Source organism: Coturnix japonica, unplaced genomic scaffold (genome assembly GCF_001577835.2).
Source record: "Coturnix japonica isolate 7356 unplaced genomic scaffold, Coturnix japonica 2.1 chrUnrandom487, whole genome shotgun sequence".
NCBI classification, from domain to species: domain Eukaryota; kingdom Metazoa; phylum Chordata; class Aves; order Galliformes; family Phasianidae; genus Coturnix; species Coturnix japonica.
The window spans coordinates 49790-66396 of record NW_015439882.1 but is presented as its reverse complement, the minus strand read 5'-3'; the positions used below and the strand labels follow the sequence as shown (position 1 = coordinate 66396).

Genomic DNA, 16607 nt, shown 5'->3' with positions numbered 1-16607 from the left:
ATTACCACCCCCCCAATTTATCGCCCCCCCCTTTACCGCTCCCCCCTCCCCATTGCGAACCCCCCCCCAAGTTTATCGCCCCCACCCCATTTACCACCCCCTCCCCCATTTGCGACCCCCCCCATTTATGCCCCCCATTTACGCCCCCCCCCCATTTACCGTCTGGCAGGCTCGCTGTTTGCCCCCGGGCAAGTCCGGGGGGTGTCGATGAGGCTGATACTCTCCAGCCACCTGGTTGGGGAGGTGGGCGCACATGAACCTGGGGGGGGGTTTGTAACACAAGACTATTGGGGGGGGGGGTCAGGCACACTGTCGTTCGGACCCCCCCACGCGCCCCCCCCCCCTGTGCCTGACTCCGAGTTTCCAAAGGCTTTGGCAGCTCCGGGGCTGAATTCCTGAGCGCTAAATCATCCCCCCCCCCCTGCAAAGCGGGGGGAGACCCGGAGGGGGGGGGGCATACAGGAATCCCCCCCCCAAATAGAAAAGCAGAGCCCCGGACCCCCCCAATGCAGGGCTGATGTTTAGCCAAATAAAATCCAATTGGGGCCACCGCGATCTGCCCCAAATCTGCCCATTTTGCCCCCAAAATGTGACCGATTTGGCTCAATGACCCCCCCCCTCCAATGCCCCGATGAGAAACAAGGGTGGAATTTAGACTGAGGAGGAACCCAAGGGGAATTTTGGGGCTGGTTTGGACCCAAATCGGCCCATTTTCCACCCAAAACTTTTGGGGTGAGGACCACCAGGGTGCAGCTCTTAGGGCAGCAGAGAGCAAAGAAAAAAGCCCATTTTGGGTTGAAAAAAGGCCATTTTGGGCTGAAAAAAGCCCATTTTGGGCTGAAAAAATCCCATTTTAGCACCTCTTCCCCCCAACCAGCACCACTAAAGTGCAGCACTTAGGGCAGCGGCGAGCACCCCCCCAAAAGAGCAGCATTTTGGGCTGAGAAAAGGTCATTTTGGGCTGAAAAAATGCCATTTGGGGCTGAAAAAAGGCCATTTTGGGATGAAATAAGCCCATTTTGGGCTGAAAAAAGGGCATTTTGGGCTGAAAAAAGGCAATTTGGGGCTGAAAAAAGGACATTTTGGTCTGAAATAAGCCCATTTTGGAGCTGAAAAAAGGCAATTTGGGGCTGGAAAAAGAGCGTTTTGGGCTGAGAAAAGGCCATTTTGGGCTGAAAAAAGGCAATTTGGGGCTGGAAAAAGGCCATCTGGGGCTAAAAAAGGCCATTTGGGGCTGAAAAAAAGGCCATTTGGGACTAAAAAAGACCATTTTGGGCTGAAAAAAGGCCATCTGGGGCTAAAAAGGGCCATTTTGGGCTGAAAAAAGGCCATCTGGGGCTAAAAAAGACCATTTTGGGCTGAAAAAAGGCCATCTGGGGCTAAAAAGGGCCATTTTGGGCTGAAAAAGACCATTTTGGGCTCAAAAAAGGCCACCTGGAGCTAAAAAAGACCATTTTGGGCTGAAAAAAAGGCCATTTGGGACTAAAAAAGGCCATTTTGGGCTGAAAAAAGGCCATTTGGGGCTAAAAAAGGCCATTTGGGACTAAAAAAGGCCATTTTGGGCTGAAAAAAGCCCATTTGGGGCTGAAATAATCCCATTTTAGCATCTCCCCCCCCAACCATCACTCACCGGTTGAGAAACGTGTTCCCAAAGGGGTTCAGTTTGCGGAAGGGTTTGTTGGGGTCGACGATGAGCGCGTTGCCGGGCGTGATGCCGGCGGTGTCGCCGTGCATGATGGCCACAAACGAATCCGTGGTGGGTTCGGGGCCCACGCGGGAGCCGGGAATATCCTCCTCTAATAGATAACGGATGAAGGTCGTCTTCCCGGTGGAGTACTGCCCCACCAGCAGCACCATGGGCTTGTTGTCGAAGTCAGCGTCCTCCAAAGCGGGCGAGTGGAACTCATGGAAGCGATAATATTCCTCGACCGGGAGCAGCTTCTTCTTGTAGAGCTCCTTCAGCCCCGCCGTCACCGTGCGAACAACCTCGGGGCTCTTCTTGTCGTGACGCCGCATCCAGCTGAACATGGCGGCGCCGTCAGCACCGGGCCATGGGCCGGGACAGGGGGGATATGGAGCGAAGGGGGTCTTTGGTGAGTAATAGGGGGGCTTTTCTGGTGGGTTCTGGTGGGTTCTGGTGGGTTTTGGTGGGTTTTGGTGGGTTTTGGTGGGTTCCGGTCGTCTTTGGTGGGTTCTGGTGGGTTCTGGTGGGTTCTGGTGGGTTTTGGTGGTCTTTGGTCTGTTTTAGTGGGTTCCAGTGGTCTTTGGTGGGTTCTGGTGGGTTCCGGTGGTCTTTGGTGGGTTTTGGTGGGTTTTAGTGGGTTCCGGCGGTCTTTGGTGGGTTTTGGTGGGTTCTGGTGGTCTTTGATGGGTTTTGGTGGTCTTTGGTGGGTTTTGGTGGTCTTTTGGAGGTCTTGGTTGGGTTTTTAGTGCTCTTTGTGGTTCTTTAGGGCTCTTCTTTGGGTTTTTGGTGGTCTTCGTTGGGTTTTTGGTGCTCTTTGGGTCTCTTTATGTCTCTTCTTTGGGTTTTTGGTGCTCTTTGGGTCTCTTTATGGCTCTTCGTTGGGTTTTTGGTGGTCTCTAGGTTTTAATGGGGGTCTTCTTTGGGTTCTTGGTGCTCTTCGGGGCTCTGTTGGGTTCTTGGTGGTCTTTGAGTTCTCTGGGGGGTCTTGGTTGGGTTTCTGGCGATCCCTGGGTTCTTTAGGGGATCTTCGTTGGGTTTTTGGTGCTCTTTGGGTTCTTTAGAGGGTCTTTGTTGGGTTTTTTGTGGTCTTTTGGGGGTCTTCGTTGAGTTCTGGTTGTCTTTGAAAGTCTTTTTGTTGGGTTTTTGGTGGTCTTTGGCTTCTTTGTGAGCCTTCGTTGGGTTTCTGGGGCTCTTTGGTGGGTTTTGGTGCTTTTTGGTGTCCTTCCGTGTTCTTTGCCGACTCCTTTTGGTTCCTCAGGTGGGTTCTGTTGCTCCCTGTTGAGTTCTGGTCGATGTTTGTTGGTCTCTGTGGTTCCTCAGTGGGTTTTTTTGGGGTCTTTATGGTTCTTTGGAGCTCCCGGTGTGTTCTGCTGGTCTCTGAGCCGACGCTCGCTGCGTTCAGTGGGGAAAACGCTGGTTTTCCACCCAAAAAAAGGGTGGTTTTCTGCTCCAAAAAAACTTGATTTCCAACCCCAAAAAAGCTCTTCCCTCCCCCCCTGTAAAAAAAGGGACTTTTCCACCCAAAAGTGTTTCCCACCCCCCGGTTTGGGGCAGGTGTGGGGCGGAGCTGTGGGGCTGCCTTGCTGCCTTTGGTTTCACCCCACTCTCCCGGAGCGACTGAGAGCGGCCGGGAGGCGGCGGGGGAGAAAAGGGCCGGGATGGGAGGGAAAAAGGGGGGGGGGGTGGAATATATTACCATAAATTACGGGAAGGGGGGGGGGGGGGGGGGGGGGGGGGAGGGGGGAGATGAAGGCAGAGCCATAAAAGAGGAAAAAAAAAGGGGTAAAAAATAATGAATAAAATAAAGGTTGAGTTGAGGCGGAGCCGGAGCCGGGTCCCTCCTTCCCTCCTTCCCTTCCGGACAGCGCCGGACCCCCCCCCACATCCACCCTCCCCATAGACCCCCCCCCAACGAGGTCCCACCCAAACACAGCGCTGCTGCCAAAAGGGGCTTCAAAAGAGCGAAAAGCGTCGGATTTAAACCCAAAAGGAGGTCGGGTCGGGTCGGGACGGGGATGGGATGGGAGGAAAAGAGGTGGGGGGGGTTGTGGGGGGGGTAAAAGGACGTTGAGAGCGAGGCGGGCGCAGCAGTTAAAAAGAAGAGCGCTTTAATTTACACCGAAGTACTAAATGTACAGAATTCTTTAAAAAACTCGTTATGCACAATAAATACAGTACAAAATTCTCTTATAGGACCGGTGTGCGGTTGGGGGGGGGGCGGCGCTGCTCTGCTCCCAGCATTGGAGCCTTTTATTTTTCCTCTTTTTTGGCCTTTTCTCCACTTTTTTTTTTGGGGGGGGGGGCTGAGATCCCTCCTTGATTGGGGGGTTTTGGGGGGGAACGTCGAGGCAGAACGGCTTTTTGGGTGGAAAACAGGCGATTTTGGGGGTTCTCCAGCGGCTCAGAGCGAAAGGAAGAAGCGAGGCGCGATGAATCCCAATCCACATTTCCTTCTCACTTAAAAAACGATCATTTTAAGACACCAAAGGAAAAGCCAACGATCGGACGTCCGCGTTTTGAGGGTGTTTTGGGTCTTTTATATATATATAAATATCTATAAATGTATATATATAAAGAGCAAAGGCCCGAATGCCGCCCCTTTTATTGCTGCCATCCCAGGGAGCGTCAATGGGAGCGGAGCCAAATGGAGCCGGAAGGGCTGAAAGCAGAGTCTCCCCCCCCACACCGAGCTCCTCATTTTGGGACATTTTGGGCAAAAAAAGGATGAAAATGGGACGCGGGATCCCAAGAGCCGACAATGGGGAGAAGGGCTGACCCCAAAGTGTGGAGTTTTGGGGTGATTTCTTCCATTTTTTGGCCACGAAATCTTCCCGGTGGGAGTCGGGCGCTTTAAGGCCTCTTTTGGGTGTGGAAAATGAGGAGAAATGGGGGGGTGGGGTGTGAAATTGGGCAGAAAAAAGGCAAAACGGGGCCAAAAGCAAAAAGGCAAAGGGGGGTTGGGGGGCACAGGACAGTGATGTGGAACCGGGGGGGTTCAGGCACCGAGGAGCTGAGAGCGACCAACGGCGGATCCTGGGCCCAGAGCAGCCAATTTCTGCATGGAAAAAGTGAAAAAGAAGGGAAAAGGCAGAAAAAAAAGTAAGAAAAAAAAACCAAGCAAACAGAAAAAGAAATGAAAGGGGGGAGAAAAATGAGGGCGGGCGGAGGCAGCAGTCGGCGCCGCTCCAACGGACGGGCAGAAATGGACCCAGCGCTGCCAACAGCATCGGGTCATGGATTTGGGGGAAATCACCCCAAAAAAGGTGAATTGCTCAACGCTGAGTGACGTGTGTGACAACAGCGGAGGGGGGGGAAGGCATGGACTGTGTGGCCCGGTGCTGGCAGAACCATCCTGGGTTTGGTGTGGGGATGGAGATGGGTTCTGATCCAATATTCAGCATCCCGGTGCCGTCGGTGCCATCCTTGGTTCTGTTGTAGGGATAGAGCTGGGTTCTGATCCAATATTCATCATCCCGGTGCCGTCAGTGCCATCCTTGGTTCTGTTGTAGGGATGGAGGTGGGTTCTGATCCAATATTCATCATCCCAGTGCCGTCGGTGCCATCCTCCCTTTGGCTGTTCAGACAGAGCTGGGTTCTGAGGATGGTGAATGGTTCTGACCCAATTTGGTGTCTCAGCGCCATCAGCACCCCCCAGTGTTGGGTTTGGGTCTTCCAATGCAGCTGCGGCTCCGGGGGGGCTGCATTGATTGATCCCGTCCAGCTGTGGGGCTCCCAGGAGCTGGTTGGGTTCCCATCACTGAGCTGCGTTTCCTGCCATTCCTCCATCTGGGGGAGCCCCAAATTCTGCCTTTTTCAGGTGTAAATTCCTTCCAGCTCAGCGCCCTCCACAAACCAGCGCTGCCCAATTCATCCTTCAGTTCTTCCTTCTCCAAATCCTTTTGAACCCGACGTTCCCCATTGGGCATTTCTTGAACCCGACGTTCAGCGTTGGCTCAATCCGACCTTCCTTCCCCAAATTTCACCTTTTTCCACCCAAACTGGGCCTCCTTGTTCCGGATGGGATCCATTGGCAGCTCGTTGCACACACACACACACACACACACACACACACACACAGACACATCCCTGCCCCTTTTAGGGACACCCCACACATCAGTGGGGCAGCGCTGGCTCTGGAGGTTGTCGCCTTCATTCATGTGGGGCAGAGAAGAGCAGGAAGGTGAGGGAGGAAGGCACGGCCCTGCCCAATTAAACCAGATCCTCCTCCTGGCACCGGGACCCAGCGTTTCCCTTCAAAGCCTCCCGGTGTCTTCATTGCGGTTCAGCCCCGGCACGGCCGCGGTGCAGCGCTGGGATCCGACCCTTCCGCCTCCATGGAGCTGTGGGTGCGTCGTGGTGGGACTCAGCCCCACCTCCTCCTGTCTGTAGTAACCTTCCATTGTAGCCGTTGGGGTCTCACCGTGTTCTGCCCGACGATGGGGGGGTCCCTGCCGGCCCGCAGGGCTGGGAAATAACTTAAAGAAGGAAGAAGAAGAAGAAGAAACGTCGCCTCCGCACGCGGCAACGGCGGCAGAGTCCTCTTTGGCCTCCCACGGCTCTGCCTCGCGCCCTGCTCCGCGCTGAGGGCGGCCAGGGCGGGGGAAGAGAACAGAGACCGATCAGATACTCGTCATCTTGTTACAGATTCTAATTACACAGCCAACAACACCTACAGGCCCCGCTGCTCCGCCCTGGCACAGAGCCCCCCATTACCCCGCACTGGTGACGGAGGGGGCTGAGCGCCGCGGGACCCCCCACCCCACCCCACCATCCCCCCCAGCCTTTCCCCTTTCCTGGGCCGGTCGTGGTTCGCTGTTATCTGTTCAACGTCCTCGCTCCAAGGCCGCCGTTGTGATTGGGGGCAAGGTAGGCGTCCGTGCGGTGGACGGGCGACGAGAAAGGGGAGGAGGAGGAGTTGTATGAGGAGGAAGGGGTGCGGACGTTCTGGCCGCCAGTCTGAGGTTGCTGCAGGTTGAGGATGCTGTCGATGGCGCTCTGCAGGTGCTCGTTGAGCGAGTCGTCCTGCGGGCTGTCGCTGGAGAAGCTGGCGTTGTCCACCTCGAAGGACTCGGACTTCCTGCGCTTGGCGGGCGGCAGCGGCACCTCCCAGCTGAGCTCGGGGCCGGGGCCGTGGTCGGGGGGCTCGGATTTGATCATGCCATGGTAGAACTCCTCTTCCACCTCCGCGAGTTCCTTCATAAGGCCACTGGTTGAGTCGTCGCTCTTCTGTGGGACGGGGCTGCCGTGCAGCACTAAGGAACGCGCGTCGCTGCGGCCGAAGAAGAGCAGCTTGGAGCCGTCGTCTGCGCGGCCGCGCTCGGCACTCTCGTGCGTTTTGTGCGCCGTGATGACGCCGCGGGTGCCGTCCTCCTGTTTCAGGAGCCCTTTGTCGGCCTTGGCGGCTCCTTTCTCCGTCGGTTTCTCGGCCACGAAGGCATCCACGTTCTCCCGGTATGTTTTACGCAGGGGGAGGCGGCAGAAGGTGACGGCCGCTTTCTTCTCGGCCGGCGCGGTGCTGCCGTGCTCCACGGTGCCGTTCATCTGCCCAGCGGCGGCCGAGTGCTGCTCGGCGGCTTTGATCACCCTGCAGACCGGAGGCGTTTGGTGGACGGGGTCCAACGCGGTGTTGTGGACCACTTTGCTGAGCCCGGCTTCCTGCTTGATCTTCAGCTTGAGGCCGATGCGGCTGCGCGCCTCATAGGTTTTGATGGGGGGTTTGCTGCGCGACGGCAGCGCGTCGTCGTCGCCGTCCAGGTTGGGGGAGGCTTTGGCCCACGTCACCGACGGGGATCCGCCGCTGTGTTTGATCACCAGCTTGGTGGGGTTGATGGCCGTGGCCGTCTGCACCGTGGGAGCCTTGGAGCTGTCGGCCGCGGGCGCCAGGCCGGAGGAGGAGGAGGAGGAGGAGGGCTGCGCTGCTGCGGAGGAGAGGCTCTGGGAGCGGGATGACGACGAGACGTATTCATCTGGAGGGGAAACATGGGGTGGGTGTCAGCCTGAGTCCTCTGGGACCAATGAGAGTCCTCCAGAGCACCCGACAAGACAAGCACAGGCTTAGGGAGCACCCTGAGGTCTCCTAGAGTTTCAATGGGTCCCTCTGGGGCACCCCAAAGCATAGCTGCAGCTCTGCAGGACAGTGGGGGTCCTCACTGTCCTGGGGAGCCTTTAGGAGACCCTACAGCAGAGCTTCAAGCTCTGGGAACACACCATGTGTCCCCACAGGACACTGGGAGTCCTGGGAAGGCTCCAGAGCACACAGGGAAGCCTTCAGAACACCCCAGAGGACAACCAGAAGCATGGCGATCACTTCAGAGTGCCCTATGGGATACTTGTGGGTCTTGGGAGGCCTTTAGGGCGCACTGGGACACCTCTAGGGCACCCTGGAGCAAACTGGGGAGCTCAGGGAGTGCTCTGGGGTGTCCTAGACTTCATCAGGAGTTTCTTTGGGTCTTATAGGGCACATTGGGAAGCATCCAGGGCGCTCCAGAGCACAGCTATAAGCTTGGAGAACATTCTGGAGCACCCTACAGGACACTGGGGCGAGGAGGGGGGTTGGTCCTGGGCACCCCAAAGCACATGAGTTGCTCAGGGAGTCCCATGGGTAGAACCAGCAGCAGAGCTGTGGTGGGAGCCCTCACTGCTGCAGCTCCCAGCCCCCTCGGGGGGGTCTCACAGCCCCTCATAAAATGACTCCAAGTTTTGCCTTCTCTGCTGTTTGTGCTGGGCTTTGCTGCCTCCTGGCCAGCTGCAGTTCCTCAGCCCCTCCTCCCTCTGGGAACAAACGGTCCTTCCTTCCCACTTGTGATGAAGTTTATCCCTTAACGAGCTCGCCCTGGGGATACACAGTGACTGAACACAAACCTAAATAAAGAATCTCCAGGGCAGCCAGGAACAACAAGTAATTTGTCAGGGGCCTGAAGGCTGCTGCACTTGGTTTAAAGCTCCAGGCTTCGGCCCCATGAAGGGGAAGGGACTGAGGGACAGAGCTGGGGATGGCCCAGCCCTGAGCACCCCGGGGCCTCTGTAAAGGAGAACAGCACGAAGGCACGCAGTTATAAAGATAAAGGAGAGCGCTTCCTACCTGGCTTCTCCTTGGCCAGCTGCTTATCCAGAGCCAGCATGGTCTTCTCCTCCTGGATGAACATGCGGTCGATCATCACCATCTCCGCAGAAGGGCTGACTCTCTGCAGGGCAGCAACAGGAGGAGGAAGAGGGGAGGGCAGGGAGGAAGAACGGTTCGTTAGAGGACAGGACGGGGCAGCAAAGCACCATCTTCAGGCAGTCTATAGGGTTAGCATCACCCTGAGTCCTCCCCAAGAGCTCGGAGCAGCCGCCTTCCGCTGAGCTCATGGCATGATAAGCATCGCTTACGTGCAAAGCCTGAGCTGCAGGAGCAGGAAAGCTCTTCCTGCCTTTGTCAGCACGGAGTCACTGAGCTCCCCATGGCCCCACAGCCCCCGCAGCCCCACAGGGTGGGCGTCCACGTGCTGTGGGCCCATTGGTGTGTGCGGAGGACGCTGAGTGCCGTCCTTACCCGGGACTCCTCGAGGAGCAGCAGGCGGTATTTGTTCAGCATCGCTTGTGTGCGCTTCAGCAGCTGCGTGGACACCACCTCGAACTCCTCATCCACTGTGAGGGGAGCAGAAGGAAACGGGGAGAGGTTGGGGGGTGAGGGATGGTTCTGTGGTGCTTTGAACCCATATGGGGGTGGTTCTGGGGCACAGCTTTGCACGCATTGGGTGGTTCTGTGGTGCTTTGCACACATGGGGTGGTTCTGCAGTGCTCTGCACAAATTGGGGTTGGGGGGGATGCTGGGAACCCCACTCTGACAAAGGGATTCCCAGTAATCCCTAATTGCTGTGAGACCCCTTTGGGCTGCAGCTGCTGCGTGTTCTCAAAGCACAGCATTGAAATGTCTTGAATGGAGCGTTGGAAAACTTCAGGTCAGAATCCCTGGCAAACCTCGAGTGCCGCCCTGGGAATTGGGTGTTTTTCCAGAGCAAAAGCATGAAGAGTTTCTCCTTTTTTAGTACTAACAAAACACGCTGTTTTCTCCCCCCCCCCCCCTCCCCTGACCCCCCTTTTTTTGTTCTTAAAGCTGTGCCTGCCCTGCTGGCAATGCTATGGCAGCACGGTGAGGCAGAGCCTGCAGCCCTCACCCTTCCTGTAGTCCTGGGCGGAGGGCAGCATCCCCTGGTAGACGTGGTAGGGCAGCAGCCTCTGCAGGGCGTCCTCGAAGGAGTGGAAGGAGCTCTTGTAGTCGGGGTGCAGCACCGCCCCCTGATGTTTGTGCAGCTGCTCCAGGAAGCTGCAAGAGAAAAAGAGCACAGAGCTGCTGGAATTCACGCTTATCCTCATTGAAATGGGACCAGGCTGCGAGATGGGAAGGAGACACAGAGGGATTTTGGAGGAGAGCTCATGAGGAGCACTATGACACTGCCGGATATTGTAGGGCAGCACTGCAGCTTGCAGGGAGAGGCAGCAACGTGCAGCCCCCCAGCTCAGTACTCCCTGGGTGCAGCTTCAACCAACTCCCCCCCCCTATGGAGCCCCATTGCACATGGGTGTCCCGCTGTGCTGTAATGCTTTGCCCCCCCTGGAGCCCCCCAGAGCTGCTGCACTCACCAGGCCTCTTTGCTGGGCTGTAGTGTCGGGGTTTTCTTCAGGCTCCCCAGCTTGCTGTCGTACTTGGGGGGGAAAGAGAGAAGAGAGGTGAGGGCAGAGGGGAGGGCAGCACGCGGGCAACGTGTGGGTGAACAAATACATCTGTGCTAAGGGGAGCTCTGCTTCTCTGAGGGCATTCGGGATGCAGATTGGAAGTGCTTTACACAGATGGGAATGGGTTTAATTGCATCAGAAGTGGGGAAGGAGCAGGAGGAGGAAGCAGAAAGCAGAATGCAGAAAGCAGAGAGCAGAGAGCATTGGGGATGGATGTTCATTTCCACGTGGTCTCACCAGCTGCTGGCTCTGCACCGAGGGCACGAGCTGCGACAGCCCCTTCCCCACCACCTGGATCTGCAGCGGCCCCTTCCCCAGGTTCAGGCTGGAGACGGAGCTGATCACCCCTGGTTTGGTCTGCAGGACACAGAGAGAGAGAGACGGCGCTTGGAATCCCGGCAAGAACTCAAGGAGCTTTCGTTAAGTCATTAATTCTCTTGCAGAGGAAGGAGCACAGCTCCCCTCCACAGCAGCTCTGTTCAGATCAGAGGGAATGGCTTCAGCTTGAAAAACACCTTGTGAGGGGGATTGCAGGGAATTAACTCTTCCTATCCGGACAAAACGCAGCACTGACACGAATGGATCTGATCACGCTCCACCTTCCCACTGGGATGGGACCCCCCCACTCTCACCTGCACCGGCTGCGACATCGCCAGGGATGCTCCTGGTTTCCCCGTGGCCGTGGGTCCCTTCCCGGCAGCGATGGGCGCAGCAGCACTGGAGAAGGGTTTGCTGTCAGAGGGAGGGGGGGCGCTGCCACCTGCGGACACAGAGCGCTGGGTTAGGGACCACCTTGGTCCTGCTGGGCTGAGGGTCACCCCATGATGCGCAGCTGGCAGTGAGTGCAGGGCTCATGTCTGTTGTGCATCACCTAATGCGATCGCTGCTCTTCATTCTCAAAGCAAGTTGTAATGCACAGCGCTCGCTTTGACCTGCACTGAGACTGGCTTCATTATTGGACCACGAGGAGACTCCAAAGAGCATCCCATGTTTCTGCCTCAACTCAACCCAACTCAATTCAATTCAACCCAGCTCAATTCAATTCAATCCAACTCAATCCAACTCAACCCAACTCTACCCAACTCAATTCAATCCAACTCAACTCTACCCAACTCAATTCAACTCTACCCAACTCAATTCAACTCAACTTAACCCAACTCAATTCTACCCAACCCATCTCCAACCAACTCAACCCAGCCCATCTCCAACCCACTCAACCCAATCCAATCCATCCCCAACCAACTCATCCCCACTCAACTCAACCCAACCCAATTCACCCCTACCCAAACAACACATCCCCACTCAACTGACCCAACACAACTCAACCCAACCCAATCCAACCCACCCCCACCCAACCAACCCAACTCACGAGCCTACACAGCGCAGCTGACCGAAGCACGCCATGCTCTGCCATCCAAACACAACAAATAGACCCACATTGGCACAGGAGTTGGCACACACCTGCACTGGAGGGCGGCCCGGCGCTGGGTGCGTGGCTGTGCGCGGGGCTCGGTGTCGCCGTCACCGTCACCGGCTGCCCCTGGCTGCTGACCAGCACGGAGGAGGGTTGGCTGCTGAACTGGCTCAGCGCGGGGGAGGCCTGGCTGGTGGGAGTCTGCTGCTTCGTCTGCAGGATGATCCCCTGCGGCACCTGGGTGGGACGAGAGGCAGGAGATGAACACTGTGCCCCCAAACAACTCAAGTCCAGCTTTGTGCCCAGTGCTACGATGGGGGCACAAAAGGAGCGAGGTTGATGCACCCTCCAGACCCATCGCTGCTGAGCCCACACGAGCCAGGCATACAGAGGGGAGCTCCTCTTAATGACTGCAATTAAACACACCAAGCTGCCCCTTTCACTCCATTTCCTCCCCCCCCCCCAGGCCTGGTGTTTCTCCAAGCTGGATGTTCAAGCTTGTTTTCCCTAGGCAAGTTCTAATGAAACCCCATCATGGAGGGCACGCAGCCCCACTGCGCCCCAAAGCCCCACAAGGGGCGCACCTGTGGGGCACAGCATCTCTTGGGGACAAGTTAATCTGTCCCCACAAGGCCTCCTCTTAATTAAAAGCCATTAATGCCTCATTTCCCGGGCAGCTCCTGCTGAACATGATGGTGTGCGGGAGGTTCTGCGCTGCGTGGCGCCGGGGGATGCAATCAGCAGCACAAATGGACCCGTGGGATGAGGTCACAGCACTGTGCTGTGCCTCCATGCACACAGAGCCCTCAGCCCCACAGAAACAGCGACCCACAGCACCAGTGACCCACAGAACCGGAGCCAGCTGCTCGGCTCTGGAGGCCACTGCGGGGAGGAAGAGGGTGGGCTTGGGTCTGGTTTGGATGTGGGTTTGGTTTGAGCTCAGGCTTGGGGTCGTTCTGGGTTAAGTTTGAGCTCAGGTTTGGTCGTGGGTTTGGTTTTGGGTTGGGTTTGGTTTGAGCTCAGGTTTGGGGTCTTTCTGGGTTCAGTTTGGGTTTTTGGGTCCGGTTTGGCTTCAGATTTCCTTTAGGTTCGGATGGTTTTGGCTTCAGGTCCCGCTCTGGGTTTGGGTTCTACATGGAGCCCCATTGCTGCCCCACACCGAGCGGAACAACAACCCCGGCCCTGGATGGCACCCATTTACCTGCTGGAACCTGTCCACAATTTGCTTCTGCTGAGGAGCGGGATTGGGGATTGCTGAGAGGGGCTGGAATTGGCCCGGGACCATCTGAAAGCTCCTCTGCTGCTCTGCGGTTAGGTGCAGGGCTGGGGTAGGGGGGCCCTGGGGGGGGAACTGCAGCTGGAAATGGGGTGAGTGGGGGTCCGGGGAGGGCGCGGGGGGAGGGCGGGAGGGGGGGCGCAGGGGGATGTGTGGGGAGGCGGAGAGCTGCCCGGGGACACCGAAGATGCCGGGAGCTTGAGGGGTGCAGGAGCGGGCGGGGGGCTCCGAGGGGGCGCGGGGTTGGGATGGGGGGCGCGAATGGGGCCGAGAAGGGGGACGGGAAAGGGGCTGGGGCTGTGAGGGGGGGCGGGAAGGGTGCGGGGAGGGAGGGGGAGGGAGGTGGGCGGCCGGGAGCTGCGGGCTCTCCCCCAGGGGAGGATGAGGTAGCGAAGGGGACGGGGAGGCTCCAGGGAGCTGCTGCTGCCCTGCGGGTAACTGCAACAGAAGGAAAGAGGCAGAGGTTAGTCGGAGCACCGGGCCTTCGTTAGGTCCGTGTTAACGAGGCTGGGGGGCTCAGCGTCTCATCGCACTGAGTTATAGGGCAGGAGGGAGGGGAGGAAGGGGGTGAGGAAGGGGCTGGGGGGGGGGAGCACAGCGAGTGAGCAGCGATGGAGGGGAGCATTAGTGGGAGCTGGGGGGCAGCGAGAGGCGGGGGGGGGACCAATGGATGGATGGGGGCAGGAGGAGCCCCTGGGCACCAAGGTTTGGTTTAGATCCGCCACCTCGGGCCCTCCTGGCTCCTCTCTGCACTTGGATCCCTGATAGCAGCTCCAATGGGCAGAACCTCGGCTGCGGTGGGACCACCGGGACCAAACCCAAACCCAAACCCACCTATAAACCAGACTGAAACCCACCTACAAACCAGACCCAAACCCACCTATAAACCAAACCCAAACCCACTTATAAACCAAACCCATCTACAAACCAAACCCAAACCCACCTCCAAACCAAACCCAAAGCAGAACCCAGCAGCATCCCAAAGCTGAGCAAACAGCTCATTGAGTTCCTGCCACAACCCCAGGCCTTTTGGTGCCGATGGATCCGGGCCCATCTCATGGCACTAAATGAGTGCCATAAAATCACCCAGAGTGACCCAAACCCAGCACTGAGACGGGGTGCTCATGTCATTGGGGCCACAACACCGCATCATTTGCCTCCAGGTAATGAAATGGGCATCTCCTGGGCTGAGCCACGGCCAAAACTCCAGGAGGAGATGGGCAGTGCCACATACAGGACCACAGGGAGGAGATGGGCAATGCCACATACAGGACCATGGGGAGGAGATGGGCAGTGCCATATACAGGACCATGGGGAGGAGATGGGCAGTGCCACATACAGGACCATGGGGAGGAGATGGGCAATGCCACAGACAGGACCATGGGGAGGGCAGTGCTGACACCCCCATTCAGGGGCTGAGGTTGGAAGGAGCACGCTGGGCACTCATTGCCCTGCCCGGGTAGTGCTGTACTCGCCTGCTGCAGGAACATCTGCATGGAGTCCTGGTTGATGACGGCCCCGGCGGCCGTTTGGCCCAGGATGATCTTCTCGGGGCTGGAGGCCAGGCCGGGGCTGGGCTGGGAGGCTGCAGGCAGCGGGGCGGCCGGAGGGGCGGCCGGAGGGGGCTGCACGCTCAGCTGCAGCGGGGCAGGTGCTGCGGGAGGAGCAGAGGAGGGTTGGATGGCCAGGATGGACGCGGGAGGGTCCGTGGTGCTGGGCAGGAGTCCTGCGGCCGGGGCGGGCTGCGGGGGGAGCAGGCCGGGGCTCTGGCTGCTGCCCGAGGGCTGGATGCTGACGGCCTGGCCCAGTCCATCGGCCGCATTGAGCATGGCCACCTGGCTGGGCAGCGTCACCCCCTGGATCACCGTCTGCCCCGTCTGGCTGATGGCGGCGCCGGGCAGAGACGCGGCCGCCGAGGGCTGGCTCTGCGTGGTGAGGCCGCCAGCCAGCGACACCGGCATCTGGAATAAGGCCGGCTGCCCCACCTGGCCGGGCTGCAGCTGGATGGGAGCCGACAGGATGTGGGCCGTGCCGTGGGCGTTCTGCGAGGTCAGCACCTGGCCCAGGTTGAGCTGGCCGGCCAGGTTCTGGTTGGTGAGGATCTGCGCCGGCAGCGCCTGGTTGGCGATGAGCTGCCCACCGGGGCCCTGGCTGGTGATGATGTGAGCCTGGCCGCCGCCGTGCGACGCTGTCAGGATCTGGCCGCCCACGTTGGCCGGCAGCGCCGAGAGCTGCTGCGGGATCTGCACGGCCGAGGCGCCCGCCAGCTGCCCCGGCAGCAGGAACTGGTTCTGGCCCTGCAGCATGTGCTGCGCCGGGATGACGATGCTGCCGCCCTGGTTCAGCAGGTGCACGCTCATGGGTTTGCTCAGCGCCTGCTGCTGCGGCGGCGGCTGCTTGAAGACGTTGGCCGGGAGCCCCTGCGGGAAGCCCGACAGCACCACGTTCTGGGCCGGCTTCCCCGCCATGAAGGTGAGGTTCTGCTGCGCCTTCTGCTGCTGCAGGGCGGCCTCGTTCTGGATGGTGAGCGTGGCGTTGTTGGAGCCGAAGGGTTTGGGGCTGATCTGGTAGAGCTTCTGCTGCAGGACGCCGGCGGGTTTGGGCTGGATGGGGGTGGGCGTGCGGTGGATGATGACGTTCTGCGCCTGCACCAGGGGGCTGCTGAGGTTGGAGGTGACGGTGAGGGGCTGCGAGCCCTGCGCCCCCGACACGCCGCCGAACACCGAGCTGCCGTTCAACGTGGTGGTGGCCACGGCCGGGAGGTTCTTCTGGATCACCAGCCCTGCGCCCTGCGGGGACACCCCGGCCGACGTCAGCGTCACCTGCTGCTGCTCCGGGGCCGGCTGCGTGATGTAGCTGCCCACGGGCACCGTGGCCACTTGGGACGGCTGCACCTGCTTGGCGATGAGCTGCTGCGCCGGCTGGTTGATGGCCATCACCTGCTGCCCCACCACCTGGATGGGGCCGATGCCCAGCGCGCCGCCGGGGCTGCCGTTGGGCAGGCTCTGCAGGTTGGAGATGGGCTGGATGGTGACGTTGCCCAGCCCAACCTGCTGCAGGAAGGGCTGCACGCTGATGGCTTTGTTCACCACGTCCGCCCCCACCGACTGCTGCACCAAGGCCTGGTGCGTGAGCACGGCGGGCGGCTGCAGCCCGATCAGGTCGGCGCCGCCGGAGAAGATCTGCGGGGCCGCGTCCGACGCCGCCTGCACCACGGGCTGCAGCGTGGGCAGCTGGAAGGAGCCCAGGTCCAGCTCGGCCTCGGCCTCCAGAGTCTGCTCGGTGATGTTGGCCTCCTGCAGGCTCTGCTGCAGGATGTCGCACGGCTGCTCCGAGCTGGGCAGGGCGGCCCCGCCGCCCGCAGGGGAGCCCAGGATGTCATCCTCCAGGAAGTCCAGGTCCACGCTGGCGCTGGGCTGGCTCTGCTCCGCCGTCAGGTGGGTGCCCGAGGACTCCTGGACGTGCAGCTGCAGGGGGGGAAGAGGAAGGAGTTGGGTGTATGGGGTTATGGGGTG

The 16607-nt window shown here is 59.1% G+C and overlaps 2 protein-coding genes across 3 annotated transcripts in view; both read right to left on the bottom strand.

The window, feature by feature from the left end:
• EHD2 (EH domain containing 2) overlaps positions 1-2215 on the bottom strand; it is a 7866-nt gene extending 5651 nt beyond the window's left edge. The window contains 3 exon segments of the mRNA XM_015850553.2: positions 163-227; positions 229-259; positions 1631-2215. Of these exon segments, the coding sequence (XP_015706039.1) occupies positions 163-227; positions 229-259; positions 1631-2028 (494 nt within the window). The 5' untranslated portion in view covers positions 2029-2215.
• Positions 2216-4004: 1789 nt separating this feature from the next.
• The window catches only part of BICRA (BRD4 interacting chromatin remodeling complex associated protein), a 21083-nt gene continuing 8480 nt past the window's right edge, over positions 4005-16607 (bottom strand). For both annotated transcript variants that reach the window (XM_015850548.2, XM_015850549.2), the window contains 9 exons: positions 14568-16559; positions 11864-12053; positions 11035-11162; positions 10640-10759; positions 10310-10371; positions 9844-9992; positions 9219-9313; positions 8766-8868; positions 4005-7650 (listed from right to left, as the gene is read on the bottom strand). In XM_015850548.2, coding sequence (XP_015706034.1) covers positions 6500-7650; positions 8766-8868; positions 9219-9313; positions 9844-9992; positions 10310-10371; positions 10640-10759; positions 11035-11162; positions 11864-12053; positions 14568-16559 — 3990 coding nt within the window. In that variant the 3' untranslated portion in view covers positions 4005-6499. The remainder of the gene's footprint in view (positions 7651-8765; positions 8869-9218; positions 9314-9843; positions 9993-10309; positions 10372-10639; positions 10760-11034; positions 11163-11863; positions 12054-14567; positions 16560-16607) is intronic.